This window comes from Dendropsophus ebraccatus, chromosome 4, assembly GCF_027789765.1.
Source record: "Dendropsophus ebraccatus isolate aDenEbr1 chromosome 4, aDenEbr1.pat, whole genome shotgun sequence".
In the NCBI taxonomy this organism is placed as follows: domain Eukaryota; kingdom Metazoa; phylum Chordata; class Amphibia; order Anura; family Hylidae; genus Dendropsophus; species Dendropsophus ebraccatus.
Window position 1 is genome coordinate 3015403 of NC_091457.1, and position 12507 is coordinate 3027909.

General features: G+C 55.6%; 1 protein-coding gene across 4 annotated transcripts in view; it reads right to left on the reverse strand.

Annotated features, from left to right (window-relative positions):
* Positions 1–12507, reverse strand: part of CALCB (calcitonin related polypeptide beta) — a 64993-nt gene that overhangs the window by 21271 nt on the left and 31215 nt on the right. For 2 of the 4 annotated variants that reach the window (XM_069968007.1, XM_069968006.1), the window contains exons 1-3: positions 11831–11878; positions 11568–11663; positions 11356–11487 (exon numbers count right to left, since the gene is read on the reverse strand). In XM_069968007.1, the coding sequence (XP_069824108.1) occupies positions 11356–11487; positions 11568–11653 (218 nt within the window). In that variant the 5' untranslated portion in view covers positions 11654–11663; positions 11831–11878. Of the gene's footprint in view, positions 1–1212; positions 1671–11355; positions 11488–11567; positions 11664–11830; positions 11879–12507 lie in introns of those variants that run through there. The other 2 variants (XM_069968004.1, XM_069968005.1) reach the window with 2 other exon arrangements.

The following is a 12507-nucleotide window of genomic DNA, read 5'->3' on the forward strand; positions in this document are numbered from 1 at the left end:
CCCCAGAGACTGTTACATCAGGAGACCAGTGCCCCGCACACCTTCTTATACCCCCAGAGACTGTTACATCAGGAGACCAGTGCCCCGCACACCTTCTTATACCCCCAGAGACTGTTACATCAGGAGACCAGTGCCCCGCACACCTTCTTATACCCCCAGAGACTGTTACATCAGGAGACAAGTGCCCCGCACACCTTCTTATACCCCCAGAGACTGTTACATCAGGAGACCAGTGCCCCGCACACCACCTCATACCCCCAGAGACTGTTACATCAGGAGACCAGTGCCCCGCACACCACCTCATACCCCCAGAGACTGTTACATCAGGAGACCAGTGCCCCGCACACCTTCTTATACCCCCAGAGACTGTTACATCAGGAGATAAGTTCCCCGCACACCTTCTTATACCCCCAGAGACTGTTACATCAGGAGACCAGTGCCCCGCACACCACCTTATACCCCCAGAGACTGTTACATCAGGAGATAAGTGCCCCGCACACCTTCTTATACCCCCAGAGACTGTTACATCAGGAGATAAGTTCCCCGCACACCTTCTTATACCCCCAGAGACTGTTACATCAGGAGACCAGTGCCCCGCACACCACCTTATACCCCCAGAGACTGTTACATCAGGAGATAAGTGCCCCGCACACCTTCTTATACCCCCAGAGACTGTTACATCAGGAGACAAGTGCCCTGCACACCACCTCATAACCCCAGAGACTGTTACATCAGGAGACAAGTGCCCCGCACACCTTCTTATACCCCCAGAGACTGTTACATCAGGAGACAAGTGCCCCGCACACCACCTTATACCCCCAGAGACTGTTACATCAGGAGACAAGTGCCCCGCACACCACCTTATACCCCCAGAGACTGTTACATCAGGAGACAAGTGCCCCGCACACCACCTCATACCCCCAGAGACTGTTACATCAGGAGACCAGTGCCCCGCACACCTTCTTATACCCCCAGAGACTGTTACATCAGGAGACAAGTGCCCCGCACACCTTCTTATACCCCCAGAGACTGTTACATCAGGAGACAAGTGCCCCGCTAGCCCCCTCATCACAATATATGAAGAATTGAAAGGTTCTCTTACCTTGTTGAGATCTGGGTTTTGCCCGCATCGATGCGTTCGGCTCTCCCCCGCCCACCACCTCTCACTACAGACCCCTCCCCCCTATAATAAACACTATCAGACCACGCTACTTCTCCTTGTAGAAAAATAGGTTTATTAATCGAGTGCGTGACCAGGCGGATGAGAGGATTTTATTTGTACAGAAGCAGCAATGAATGGGACAAAACGCTTATTATTATTATTGTTATTGTTATTATTATTATTATTATAATTTTCCCTCCTCTTGTGGAGCAGTAATCTGGGGGTACAGCGTGTGCTGTGGGGGGGCGGGGGGCTCCGGGTGACCCTGTCCACCGCACATCATTCCGCATGCAGCACCGCAGCCTTCTAGTTATTAATATCATACTGCTCGCCATAGCTGGCGTAATGTTCATTGTCCATGGCGGCCAGGGGGCTTCTCTTCTTGCCAGGCGTGCCGGCCCCCACGTCCGTGCGAGGATAAGATTTTAGTTTTTGCAAATCCTGCGAGAGTTTCCACAGCGTGCAAGTACTCAGACCCGAGCAACGTTTGGACACGGGTCTATCCAAGCTGCAGGGGGGGAAAGAGAAAGAGACATGCCAGAAAACAGCCAGAGCTCAGACACATGCACCCTCATGCAACATTCCCCAGGAGTGACATGCTGCCTGCTGCCAGACCATGCTGAGTGTGAGCGGGGGCAGTCCTGCCTGCTGCCAGACCATGCTGAGTGTGAGCGGGGGCAGTCCTGCCTGCTGCCAGACCATGCTGAGTGTGAGCAAGGGCAGTCCTGCCTGCTGCCAGACCATGCTGAGTGTGAGTGGGGGAAGTCCTGCCTGCTGCCAGACCATGCTGAGTGTGAGCGGGGGCAGTCCTGCCTGCTGCCAGACCATGCTGAGTGTGAGCGGGGGCAGTCCTGCCTGCTGCCAGACCATGCTGAGTGTGAGTGGGGGCAGTCCTGCCTGCTGCCAGACCATGCTGAGTGTGAGCGGGGGCAATCCTGCCTGCTCCCAGACCATGCTGAGTGTGAGTGGGGGCAGTCCTGGCTGCTGCCAGACCATGCTGAGTGTGAGTGGGGGCAATCCTGCCTGCTGCCAGACCATGCTGAGTGTGAGTGGGGGCAGTCCTGGCTGCTGCCAGACCATGCTGCGTGTGAGTGGGGGCAGTCCTGGCTGCTGCCAGACCATGCTGAGTGTGAGTGGGGGCAGTCCTGGCTGCTGCCAGACCATGCTGAGTGTGAGTGGGGGCAGTCCTGGCTGCTGCCAGACCATGCTGAGTGTGAGTGGGGGCAGTCCTGGCTGCAGCGGGCATGCTGAGTGTGAGTGGGGGCAGTCCTGGCTGCAGCGGGCATGCTGAGTGTGAGTGGAGGCAGTCCTGGCTGCAGCGGGCATGCTGAGTGTGAGTGGGGGCAGTCCTGGCTGCAGCGGGCATGCTGAGTGTGAGTGGGGGCAGTCCTGGCTGCAGCGGGCATGCTGAGTGTGAGTGGGGGCAGTCCTGGCTGCAGCGGGCATGCTGAGTGTGAGTGGGGGCAGTCCTGGCTGCAGCGGGCATGCTGAGTGTGAGTGGGGGCAGTCCTGGCTGCAGCGGGCATGCTGAGTGTGAGTGGGGGCAGTCCTGGCTGCAGCGGGCATGCTGAGTGTGAGTGGGGGCAGTCCTGGCTGCAGCGGGCATGCTGAGTGTGAGTGGAGGCAGTCCTGGCTGCAGCGGGCATGCTGAGTGTGAGTGGGGGCAGTCCTGGCTGCAGCGGGCATGCTGAGTGTGAGTGGGGGCAGTCCTGGCTGCAGCGGGCATGCTGAGTGTGAGTGGGGGCAGTCCTGGCTGCAGCGGGCATGCTGAGTGTGAGTGGGGGCAGTCCTGGCTGCAGCGGGCATGCTGAGTGTGAGTGGGGGCAGTCCTGGCTGCAGCGGGCATGCTGAGTGTGAGTGGGGGCAGTCCTAGCTGCAGCGGGCATGCTGAGTGTGAGTGGAGGCAGTCCTGGCTGCAGCGGGCATGCTGAGTGTGAGTGGAGGCAGTCCTGGCTGCAGCGGGCATGCTGAGTGTGAGTGGGGGCAGTCCTGGCTGCAGCGGGCATGCTGAGTGTGAGTGGGGGCAGTCCTGGCTGCAGCGGGCATGCTGAGTGTGAGTGGGGGCAGTCCTGGCTGCAGCGGGCATGCTGAGTGTGAGTGGGGGCAGTCCTGGCTGCAGCGGGCATGCTGAGTGTGAGTGGGGGCAGTCCTGGCTGCAGCGGGCATGCTGAGTGTGAGTGGGGGCAGTCCTGGCTGCAGCGGGCATGCTGAGTGTGAGTGGGGGCAGTCCTGGCTGCAGCGGGCATGCTGAGTGTGAGTGGGGGCAGTCCTGGCTGCAGCGGGCATGCTGAGTGTGAGTGGGGGCAGTCCTGGCTGCAGCGGGCATGCTGAGTGTGAGTGGGGGCAGTCCTGGCTGCAGCGGGCATGCTGAGTGTGAGTGGGGGCAGTCCTGGCTGCAGCGGGCATGCTGAGTGTGAGTGGGGGCAGTCCTGGCTGCAGCGGGCATGCTGAGTGTGAGTGGGGGCAGTCCTGGCTGCAGCGGGCATGCTGAGTGTGAGTGGGGGCAGTCCTGGCTGCAGCGGGCATGCTGAGTGTGAGTGGGGGCAGTCCTGCCTGCTGCCAGACCATGCTGAGTGTGAGTGGGGGCAGTCCTGGCTGCTGCCAGACCATGCTGAGTGTGAGTGGGGGCAGTCCTGGCTGCAGCGGGCATGCTGAGTGTGAGTGGGGGCAGTCCTGGCTGCAGCGGGCATGCTGACTGTGAGTGGGGGCAGTCCTGGCTGCAGCGGGCATGCTGAGTGTGAGTGGGGGCAGTCCTGGCTGCAGCGGGCATGTTGAGTGTGAGTGGGGGTAGTCCTGGCTGCTGCCAGACCATGCTGAGTGTGAGTGGGGGCAGTCCTGGCTGCAGCGGGCATGTTGAGTGTGAGTGGGGGCAGTCCTGGCTGCTGCCAGACCATGCTGAGTGTGAGTGGGGGCAGTCCTGGCTGCAGCGGGCATGCTGAGTGTGAGTGGGGGCAGTCCTGGCTGCAGCGGGCATGCTGAGTGTGAGTGGGGGCAGTCCTGGTTGCAGCGGGCATGCTGAGCTCATGCTGTGGTTATTACAATGCAGTCCATGCTCTGCTATCGATCTCTCGGCTGGGAGGATGATGTCATCGCTGAGCGCATTATGTCAACGCCCAGTTATATTATTAATCCTCTGACTGCAGACAAAGCGGCTGTCAGTGTACTCCATGCAGGACCCCCAGACCCGACCCCCTCATACCTCACAGTGATGAGGACACCTGCGGCAGGCAAAGGGTTAATGTCGCTGATGATGGAGACTGGGAGAGAAGAGTGGCGGGTGACCAGACACTCAGCGCTGCGCAGCCACCAGATACTCAGCAGCCACCAGATACTCAGCGCTGTGCAGACACCAGATACTCAGCAGCCACCAGATACTCAGCGCTGCGCAGCCACCAGATACTCAGCAGCCACCAGATACTGCGCAGCCACCAGACACTCAGCACTGTGCAACTACCAGATACTCAGCAGCCACCAGATACTCAGTGCTGCGCAGCCACCAGATACTCAGCAGCCACCAGATACTCAGTGCTGCGCAGCCACCAGATACTCAGCGCTGCGCAGCCACCAGATACTCAGCAGCCACCAGATACTCAGTGCTGCGCAGCCACCAGATACTCAGCGCTGCGCAGCCACCAGATACTCAGCAGCCACCAGATACTCAGTGCTGCGCAGCCACCAGATACTCAGTGCTGCGCAGCCACCAGATACTCAGCGCTGCGCAGCCACCAGATACTCAGCAGCCACCAGATACTCAGCGCTGTGCAACTACCAGATACTCAGCAGCCACCAGATACTCAGCGCTGCGCAGCCACCAGATACTCAGCACTGTGCAACTACCAAATACTCAGCAGCCACCAGATACTCAGCGCTGCGCAGCCACCAGATACTCAGCGCTGTGCAACTATTAGATACTCAGCAGCCACCAGATACTCAGTAGCCACCAAATACTCAGCGCTGCGCAGCCACCAGATACTCAGTAGCCACCAAATACTCAGCGCTGCGCAGACACCAGAGTCTCAGCAGCCACCAGATACTCAGCGCTGCGCAGACACCAGAGACTCAGCAGCCACCAGATACTCAGCGCTGCGCAGCCACCAGATACTCAGCAGCCACCAGATACTCTGCGCTGTGCAACTACCAGATACTCTGCGCTGTGCAACTATTAGATACTCAGCAGCCACCAGATACTCAGCGCTGCGCAGACACCAGAGACTCAGCAGCCACCAAATACTCAGCAGCCACCAGATACTCAGCGCTGCGCAGCCACCAGATACTCAGCGCTGTGCCACTATTAGATACTCAGCAGCCACCAAATACTCAGCGCTGCGCAGCCACCAGATACTCAGCGCTGTGCAACTATTAGATACTCAGCAGCCACCAAATACTCAGCGCTGCGCAGCCACCAGATACTCAGCGCTGCGCAGCCACCAGATACTCAGCAGCCACCAGACACTCAGCGCTGTGCAGACACCAGTCTCAGCAGCCACCAGATACTCAGCGCTGCGCAGCCACCAGATACTCAGCGCTGTGCAACCACCAGATACTCAGCAGCCACCAGATACTCAGCGCTGTGCAACCACCAGATACTCAGCAGCCACCAGATACTCAGCGCTGCGCAGCCACCAGATACTCAGCAGCCACCAGATACTCAGCAGCCACCAGATACTCAGCAGCCACCAGATACTCAGCGCTGCGCAGCCACCAGATACTCAGCGCTGTGCAACTACCAGATACTCAGCACTGTGCAACTATTAGATACTCAGCAGCCACCAGATACTCAGTAGCCACCAAATACTCAGCGCTGTGCAACCACCAGATACTCAGCAGCCACCAGATACTCAGCGCTGCGCAGCCACCAGATACTCAGCACTGCGCAGCCACCAGATACTCAGCAGCCACCAAATACTCAGCAGCCACCAGATACTCAGCACTGCGCAGCCACCAGATACTCAGCAGCCACCAAATACTAAGCAGCCACCAGATACTCAGCGCTGCGCAGCCACCAGATACTCAGCAGCCACCAAATACTAAGCAGCCACCAGATACTCAGCGCTGCGCAGCCACCAGATACTCAGCACTGCGCAGCCACCAGACACTCAGCAGCCACCAAATACTCAGCGCTGCGCAACTATTAGATACTCAGCAGCCACCAGATACTCAGTAGCCACCAAATACTCAGCGCTGCGCAGCCACCAGATACTCAGCGCTGCGCAGACACCAGAGACTCAGCAGCCACCAGATACTCAGCGCTGCGCAGACACCAGAGACTCAGCAGCCACCAGATACTCAGCGCTGTGCAGACACCAGATACTCAGCAGCCACCAGACACTCAGCGCTGCGCAGACACCAGAGACTCAGCAGCCACCAGATACTCAGCGCTGCGCAGCCACCAGATACTCAGCAGCCACCAGATACTCAGCGCTGCGCAGCCACCAGATACTCAGCGCTGCGCAGCCACCAGATACTCAGCAGCCACCAGATACTCAGCGCTGCGCAGCCACCAGATACTAAGCAGCCACCAAATACTCAGCAGCCACCAGACACTCAGCGCTGCGCTGCGCAGCCACCAGACACTCAGCGCTGCAGAGCCACCAAATACTCAGCAGCCACCAGATACTCAGCAGCCACCAGATACTCAGCGCTGCGCAGCCACCAGATATTCAGCAGCAACCAGATACTCAGCGCTGCGCAGCCACCAGACACTCAGCGCTGCAGAGCCACCAAATACTCAGCAGCCACCAGATACTCAGCGCTGCGCAGCCACCAGACACTCAGCACTGCGCAGCCACCAGATACTCAGCAGCCACCAAGTACTCAGCGCTGTGCAACCACCAGATACTCAGCGCTGCAGAGCCACCAAATACTCAGCAGCCACCAGATACTCAGCAGCCACCAGATACTCAGCAGCCACCAGATACTCAGCGCTGCGCAGCCACCAGATATTCAGCAGCAACCAGATACTCAGCGCTGCGCAGCCACCAGATACTCAGCACTGCGCAGCCACCAGATACTCAGCAGCCACCAAATACTAAGCAGCCACCAGATACTCAGCGCTGCGCAGCCACCAGATACTCAGCTCTGTGCAACTATTAGATACTCAGCAGCCACCAGATACTCAGTAGCCACCAAATACTCAGCGCTGCGCAGCCACCAGATACTCAGCGCTGCGCAGACACCAGAGACTCAGCAGCCACCAGATACTCAGCGCTGTGCAACCACCAGATACTCAGCAGCCACCAGATACTCAGCGCTGCGCAGCCACCAGATACTAAGCAGCCACCAAATACTTAGCAGCCACCAGATACTCAGCACTGCGCAGCCACCAGATACTCTGCGCTGCGCAGCCACCAGACACTCAGCACTGCGCAGCCACCAGATACTCAGCGCTGTGCAGCCACCAGATACTCAGCAGCCACCAGATACTCAGCGCTGCGCAGCCACCAGATACTCAGCGCTGCGCAGCCACCAGATACTCAGCAGCCACCAGATACTCAGCGCTGCGCAGCCACCAAATACTCAGCAGCCACCAGATACTCAGCGCTGTGCAGACACCAGAGTCTCAGCAGCCACCAGATACTCAGCACTGCGCAGCCACCAGATACTCAGCGATGCGCAGCCACCAGATACTCAGTGCTGTGCAACTACCAGATACTCAGCAGCAACCAGATACTCAGCGCTGCGCAGCCACCAGATACTGCGTAGCCACCAGATACTCAGCGCTGTGCAGCCACCAAATACTCAGCAGCCACCAAATACTCAGCACTGCGCAGCCACCAGATACTCAGCGCTGCGCAGCCACCAGATACTCAGCAGCCACCAGATACTCAGCGCTGCGCAGCCACCAGATACTCAGCAGCCACCAGATACTCAGCACTGCGCAGCCACCAGATACTCAGCGCTGCGCAGCCACCAGATACTCAGCAGCCACCAGATACTCAGCACTGCGCAGCCACCAGATACTCAGCGCTGCGCAGCCACCAGATACTGCATAGCCACCAGATACTCAGCACTGTGCAGCCACCAGATACTCAGCAGCCACCAGATACTCAGCGCTGCGCAGCCACCAGATACTCAGCAGCCACCAGATACTCAGCGCTGCGCAGCCACCAGATACTCAGCGCTGTGCAGCCACCAGATACTCGGCTGCGCAGCGCTGAGTATCTGGTGGCTGCTGAGTATCTGGTGGCTGCGCAGCGCTGAGTATCTGGTGGCTGCTACCAGATACTCAGCGCTGCGCAGCCACCAGATACTCAGCAGCCACCAGATACTCAGCGCTGCGCAGCCACCAGATACTCAGCAGCCACCAGATACTCAGCGCTGCGCAGCCACCAGATACTCAGCAGCCACCAGATACTCAGCACTGCGCAGCCACCAGATACTCAGCGCTGCGCAGCCACCAGATACTCAGCAGCCACCAGATATTCAGCAGCCACCAGATACTCAGCGCTGCGCAGCCACCAGATACTCAGCAGCCACCAGATACTCAGTGCTGCGCAGCCACCAGATACTCAGCACTGCGCAACCACTAGATACTCAGAAGCCACCAGATACTCAGCGCTGCGCAGCCAATCCGTCCTTTTCTCTCCCTGTAATCTCATGGTTGTCATCTGGAGGATCTGCACTGCCCCCTGTGGGTGGCGTCAGATACATGGATATACTCAGTTCTGTACAGGTGGGATCAGATACATAATTATACTCTGTGCTGTACATATAAGATCAGATACACTGATGTACTCTGTGCTGTACATATAAGATCAGATACACTAATGTACTTTGTGCTGTACAGGTGGGATCAGATACATGGATATACTCTGTGCTGTACAGGTGAGATCAGATACATGGATATACTCTGTGCTGTACATATGAGATCAGATACATGAATATACTCTGTGCTGTACACATAGGATCAGATACATGGATTTACTCTGTGCTGTACACATAGGATCAGATACATGGATATAGTCTGTGCTGTACAGGTGGGATCAGATACATGGATATACCATGTGCTATACATATAAGATCAGATACATGAATATACTTTGTGCTGTACAGGTGGGATTAGATACATGGAGGTACTGTGTACCTTCAATGTACACTGTGCTGTGCAGCATCCACTTTGTGTAAGGTTCAGTGATGTACACTGCATATGTGTAATGTACTCAGTGCTGTGCATCACTCTACATGTGTGGAAATGGACACTATACACCACATATCTGAATAATTCATGGATGTACTCTGCGCTGTACGTTACTACTTGTGAAGCAGAATGCCTACTGTGCACTGTGCCGAGGATCCTACATCGTCTACCCTGTGCTGTACCTGTAGGATAAGATGCATGGATATACTCTGTGCTGTACCTGTAGGATAAGATACATGGATATACTCTGTGCTGTACAGGGGACCCTACATGTACAAGCTGCAGTCTACACTGTGCTGTGCCTGTAGGATAAGATACATGGATATACTCTGTGCTGTACCTGTAGGATAAGGTACATGGATATACCCTGTGCTGTACCTGTAGGATAAGATACATGGATATACTCTGTGCTGTACCTGTAGGATAAGATACATGGATATACTCTGTGCTGTACAGGGGACCCTACATGTACAAGCTGCAGTCTACACTGTGCTGTGCCTGTAGGATAAGATACATGGATATACCCTGTGCTGTACCTGTAGGATAAAATGCATGGATATACTCTGTGCTGTACCTGTAGGATAAGGTACATGGATATACCCTGTGCTGTACCTGTAGGATAAGATACATGGATATACTCTGTGCTGTACCTGTAGGATAAGATACATGGATATACTCTGTGCTGTACAGGGGACCCTACATGTACAAGCTGCAGTCTACACTGTGCTGTGCCTGTAGGATAAGATACATGGATATACTCTGTGCTGTACCTGTAGGATAAGATACATGGATATACTCTGTGCTGTACCTGTAGGATAAGATACATGGATATACCCTGTGCTGTACCTGTAGGATAAGATGCATGGATATACTCTGTGCTGTACCTGTAGGATAAGGTACATGGATATACTCTGTGCTGTACCTGTAGGATAAGATGCATGGATATACTCTGTGCTGTACCTGTAGGATAAGATACATGGATATACCCTGTGCTGTACCTGTAGGATAAGATGCATGGATATACTCTGTGCTGTACCTGTAGGATAAGATGCATGGATATACCCTGTGCTGTACCTGTAGGATAAGATACATGGATATACTCTGTGCTGTACAGGGGACCCTACATAGTCTACTCTGTGCTGTACCTGTAGGATAAGATACATGGATATACTCTGTGCTGTACCTGTAGGATAAGATACATGGATATACTCTGTGCTGTACCTGTAGGATAAGATACATGGATATACTCTGTGCTGTACAGGGGACCCTACATGTACAAGCTGCAGTCTACACTGTGCTGTGCCTGTAGGATAAGATACATGGATATACTCTGTGCTGTACCTGTAGGATAAGATACATGGATATACTCTGTGCTGTACAGGGGACCCTACATGTACAAGCTGCAGTCTACACTGTGCTGTGCCTGTAGGATAAGATACATGGATATACTCTGTGCTGTACCTGTAGGATAAGATACATGGATATACTCTGTGCTGTACAGGGGACAGTACATGTACAGGCTGCAGTCTACTCTGTGCTGTACCTGTAGGATAAGATGCATGGATATACTCTGTGCTGTACCTGTAGGATAAGATGCATGGATATACTCTGTGCTGTACAGGGGACCCTACATAGTCTACTCTGTGCTGTACCTGTAGGATAAGATGCATGGATATACTCTGTGCTGTACCTGTAGGATAAGATGCATGGATATACTCTGTGCTGTACAGAGGACAGTACATGTACAGGCTGCAGTCTACTCTGTGCTGTACCTGTAGGATAAGATGCATGGATATACTCTGTGCTGTACAGGGGACCCTACATAGTCTACTCTGTGCTGTACCTGTAGGATAAGATGCATGGATATACTCTGTGCTGTACCTGTAGGATAAGATGCATGGATATACTCTGTGCTGTACCTATAGGATAAGATACATGGATATACTCTGTGCTGTACAGAGGACAGTACATGTACAGGCTGCAGTCTACTCTGTGCTGTACCTGTAGGATAAGATGCATGGATATACTCTGTGCTGTGCGCAGTCGGGGTGCTCACCTGTTCCCGTCGCTCGCCTGCTCCATCTCCTCCGCCGTCATCTGTACAAATTCCTTGACCAGTGCATTTAGTAACCTCCGCGCCTCGTAGTCGCTGACCGTCACCCGGTCCGGTAATGCCTCCATGCCGGGTCTTCATAGAAAGAAAGTCAGGGTTGGGGTGTGAATGGTTTGTGGGGTGCACAGCACCGTCCTCACTGACAGACACCTTACCTGACTGGAGCTGCCTGGGAGCTGTACATCTGGCACACCAGCAGCCCCAGGACAGCCAGGAGCGAGGAGATCTTCAGCACAACCATAATGTCCTTCCTATAGAGATTTAAAGGAGAAGTGTTGGCCGCCAGCCAGGAACGCCATCAGCATTACGAGCCGCCCGCCCGCACCCTGCCCATCCGTCACTGCACTCCAATCACTCAGACACTCCGCACAGGCACTACAAGCCCCAGCCGGCCGGGAGCCCACCCCCCACTACTCACCGTTCCTGCGTAGGGGGCGATCACAGAGACTTCTCCCAAACTCTCCCAATCTCAATGCTCTCCAATGGGGGAGGCTAGCCTTATATATGGAGCTGCTGGCTGCCCACAGGCTCCACCCGGGACTCCCGCCGGCCAATCCCCATCAGGGCAGGGACCCCCCGGCCCCCGCTGACGTCATCACACTCACTGAGTATTCCATTCACAAAATGTGCCAGTCATTTGGCCCCGGACCCTCTCATTTGCATTGATGTCATTGACAAAAAAAAAAAAAAAAAAAACAACTTAAAACGTTAATGAAAAGTAAAGGGAAGAGTCTCCGGCCATTAATAATGTATACCCCCCCCCCACCTAAAAGTGACGGAGCGGCCGTTATTAGAAGCGACATCTACTGCAAACACCACCGCATTGCAGACAGTCACCCCAGAGACAGCGCCGACTACTACCGGGGGCCCCGCTGCAGCCTGTAGTCAGGGCCAACCCTCCCCCCCCCAGCCACCCTCCAGCAGCAGACTCCAGGAGCTGAACTCTGAATGCACCCCGCCGGGGCTGGCCCAGCTAGACAGCGAGAGACAGACAGACAGGGGAGAGACAGACTGCCAGAGAGACAGAGGGCCAAAGACCAGAGACACTGGAGAGAGACAGACGGCCAGAGAGGGAGACAGACGGACAGAGAGAGA